General features: G+C 50.0%; 1 protein-coding gene across 1 annotated transcript; it reads right to left on the bottom strand.

The window, feature by feature from the left end:
* Positions 1 to 914: 914 nt before the first annotated feature.
* Positions 915 to 2491, bottom strand: LOC147889599 (UDP-glycosyltransferase 85A1-like). Its single transcript, XM_087391858.1, has 2 exons — positions 1949 to 2491; positions 915 to 1843 (listed from the first exon to the last, which is right to left on the bottom strand). Exons 1-2 carry the CDS (start codon positions 2484 to 2486, stop codon positions 924 to 926), a joined length of 1458 nt encoding a protein of 485 aa, XP_087247984.1. The 5' UTR covers positions 2487 to 2491; the 3' UTR covers positions 915 to 923.
* Between the last annotated feature and the right edge of the window lie 232 nt (positions 2492 to 2723).

Genomic DNA, 2723 nt, shown 5'->3' with positions numbered 1-2723 from the left:
AGTAAGAAAGCAAGCTAGGAGGAGGAGAATGAGGAGTTGTTGATGAAAGAAGTAGGGATAGCCGAAAGGAGACCACACTCAACAAAGGTGACCATGGAAAGGCGCTCAAAGTTGTTGAAAGGGAGGCTAACGTGGATCATACGAAGGATGACAAAGGAGTAGAGGTACCTTATAGTCGAGAGGAGTAGATCAAAAAGGTGACAAAGGAACGGAAAAGAAATGGGATCTCTCACCCTAGGCACATGTAGCTTTTTTTGGGTAGTTCAGGAAGGAAAGGCAATCGGATGCCTACCGAAAGGTAATTGGATGCCTAACCCATGCAATCGGACTACACGGGCACGCAAGGTCCGACAAGAGGGGGATATCCAATAGGAATGCTTCTCACACCTATCAGATTTCAATCCAAACATGTGGCTATAACTCCAATAAAGTCCGACGAGCTTCAAGCTCTGACATGTGCCCTTGATTCCGATCACCTCCGATAGGAATCTTCTTGGCTGAATACTAACAGAAGACAACCGTGTGCCCAACCTATCTGTTCTTCTATGTTCTTCTTGTAAAGAGGTCAGTAGTAGGAGCGTAGAGTTTGCACAAATAAGATGCCTCCCCTTTGCATGGCGACGCCAAGACAAACTTGCAAATTTTCAATTTATATTGTTCACCCACAAGTTTTTTTGTAATGTGTTAAGAAAATGCTGCCATTGATGATTGAACACCGTGACGGAACACTGAAAGTCAAGGTTTTTGTCTCAGGTAAGAAAGATGATGTCGTTGAACAACCGCACACTGAAAGTGATACAATTGGCTAACGATGTATTGAATTATGCAAATGCAGTGAACTATGCATAGTATGCAAGACCATAAATGAATATGAAATTCGAATAACTATACTGTAGTTTGTTCAGGTAGTAAATTAGGCATCTCTACTGTTGCGCCTGCTCTTGGAGCCAGTTGACGAAGAGCTCGAAATTGATGTCGGAAGAACCCCCTGCAGCTACGGCTCTGTCGGCTGCTCGCCTCACCTTGCTCACCTTCTCCCTCATTTCCTTTCCCTTCTCACCCTCCATCAGCTCCTTCACCTTCCTCTCCACCTCCTCCTTCTTCACCCACCCTCTCTCATCCGCCTCCAGACCCATCCCAATCCTCCATCCGTCCGCAATGCACCGCGCATTCAGCCCTTGGTCCACGAACGTCGGCCACCCCAGCATCGGTATCCCTTGCATAATGCTCTCTAGAATGGAATTCCACCCGCAGTGCGTCAGGAATCCGCCCACAGACGCGTGCGAGAGCACATCTATCTGTGGCGCCCACTGGACCACCCTAGAGCGGTGCTTTGTGCGGTGGAGAACGTCCTCGAGAGAGTCTGCCGACTCGGACGGCATCAGATCTGGACGGATAACCCAGAGGAACGGCTGCCCGCTGGCTTCCAAACCATGTGCTAATTCGATCATCTGCTGGGCTGATCGGAATACCAGAGTTCCAAAAGAGATGTAGAGAACGGAGGTCTTGCGTTGAGTGTCGAGCCACTCCAGGCAAGAAGAAAGATCATCTGGTATAATGGTAGATGGCTTAGATTGGGTGTTCGCTGAGAAATTGAAGAAAGGAGGAGTCAACAAAGGGCCTGTGGTAAGAATATTGTGCTCCTTCTTGAGAAACGCCATAGCCGACTCCTCCAGTTCATCGAAAGTGTTGAGTAGAATCCACGCAGCTTCCCCCCTTCTTCGGAAAGGGTTGGTTCCAAAATGAAACAGGAGCTCCGAAGGATCGGCTGTTAGCAGCTGGCTCAGCTCCGAGCGTTTATGAGGAGGGGCACCGGGAACGCAGGTGATAAGAGTTGAGTCATCTGCAGTGAGAGAGACGCCCAGTGAGGATGATGAAGGTATGAAAGAACCATCGCAAAACGGGACTTGTGTGCTTCAGCGGAAATGGTTATGAACGGAACTCCTACCTGCAGGTGGCCTGTAGCCGTCGGTGATGACAAGATGCGCTGCAAAATTGGCTGCGTTTTGAGTCCAGAAGGCAACACGGTGGATGCTGAGCTCATTGGCGATATCTTGAGTGAAGACGAGGCGCAGATCTGAGATGATGCAAGTCACGGGAGGGTCACGCTGCTGGACAAGTTCGGTAATGAGGCGGTTGGCAGACTGCTGAAAGGAGGGGGAGACGACGGCTTGGATCAAATCGACGAGGGTGGTGGGTTTAGTTTTAGAGGGGTGGGGGTCAGGGGGGAGGCCATCGCCGAGGCCAAACAAGCGGATGTCGAGGCCATGATGGGAGGGGAGAGTGACGAAGGCTTGGAGTTCGTCGAGGGGAACATGTTGGGAGCGGAGGATGCGGAGGTGATTGATGTCGGAGTTGAGGAAGGAGATGGTGAATCCATGGGAAGCGAGCTGCTTGCAGAGCTGCATGAGAGGGTTGATATGGCCTTGAGCGGGCACTGGCAGAGCCACAATATGGGCTTTGCAGCCGCTCCTTGGCTGCGCCATACACTCTCAACTCAAGACTCTGCGCTCTAAACTGCTTTGTTGTGTGCCTGTATTTCATTTGAAGAAGAAAGGGAGATATCAGTGGCACATCACAAGCTCCACGTTGAGCTGGTTTATGTCACACGGGAATATAGGCCCGCAGAATATATATAGGCCGGTCATTCAAGGGGAACTTCACAACTCACTCCAAAAAGTACCTTGTATACTTCCATGTGAATCCCAGCATGAACGCTATAT

The sequence above is a fragment of the Dipteris shenzhenensis genome, chromosome 20 (genome assembly GCF_047967505.1).
Source record: "Dipteris shenzhenensis isolate YYH24624 ecotype China chromosome 20, Dip_SZ_1.0, whole genome shotgun sequence".
NCBI classification, from domain to species: domain Eukaryota; kingdom Viridiplantae; phylum Streptophyta; class Polypodiopsida; order Gleicheniales; family Dipteridaceae; genus Dipteris; species Dipteris shenzhenensis.
Note: the sequence above shows the minus strand (reverse complement) of the source record. Positions and strands in the feature narration are given on the sequence as shown.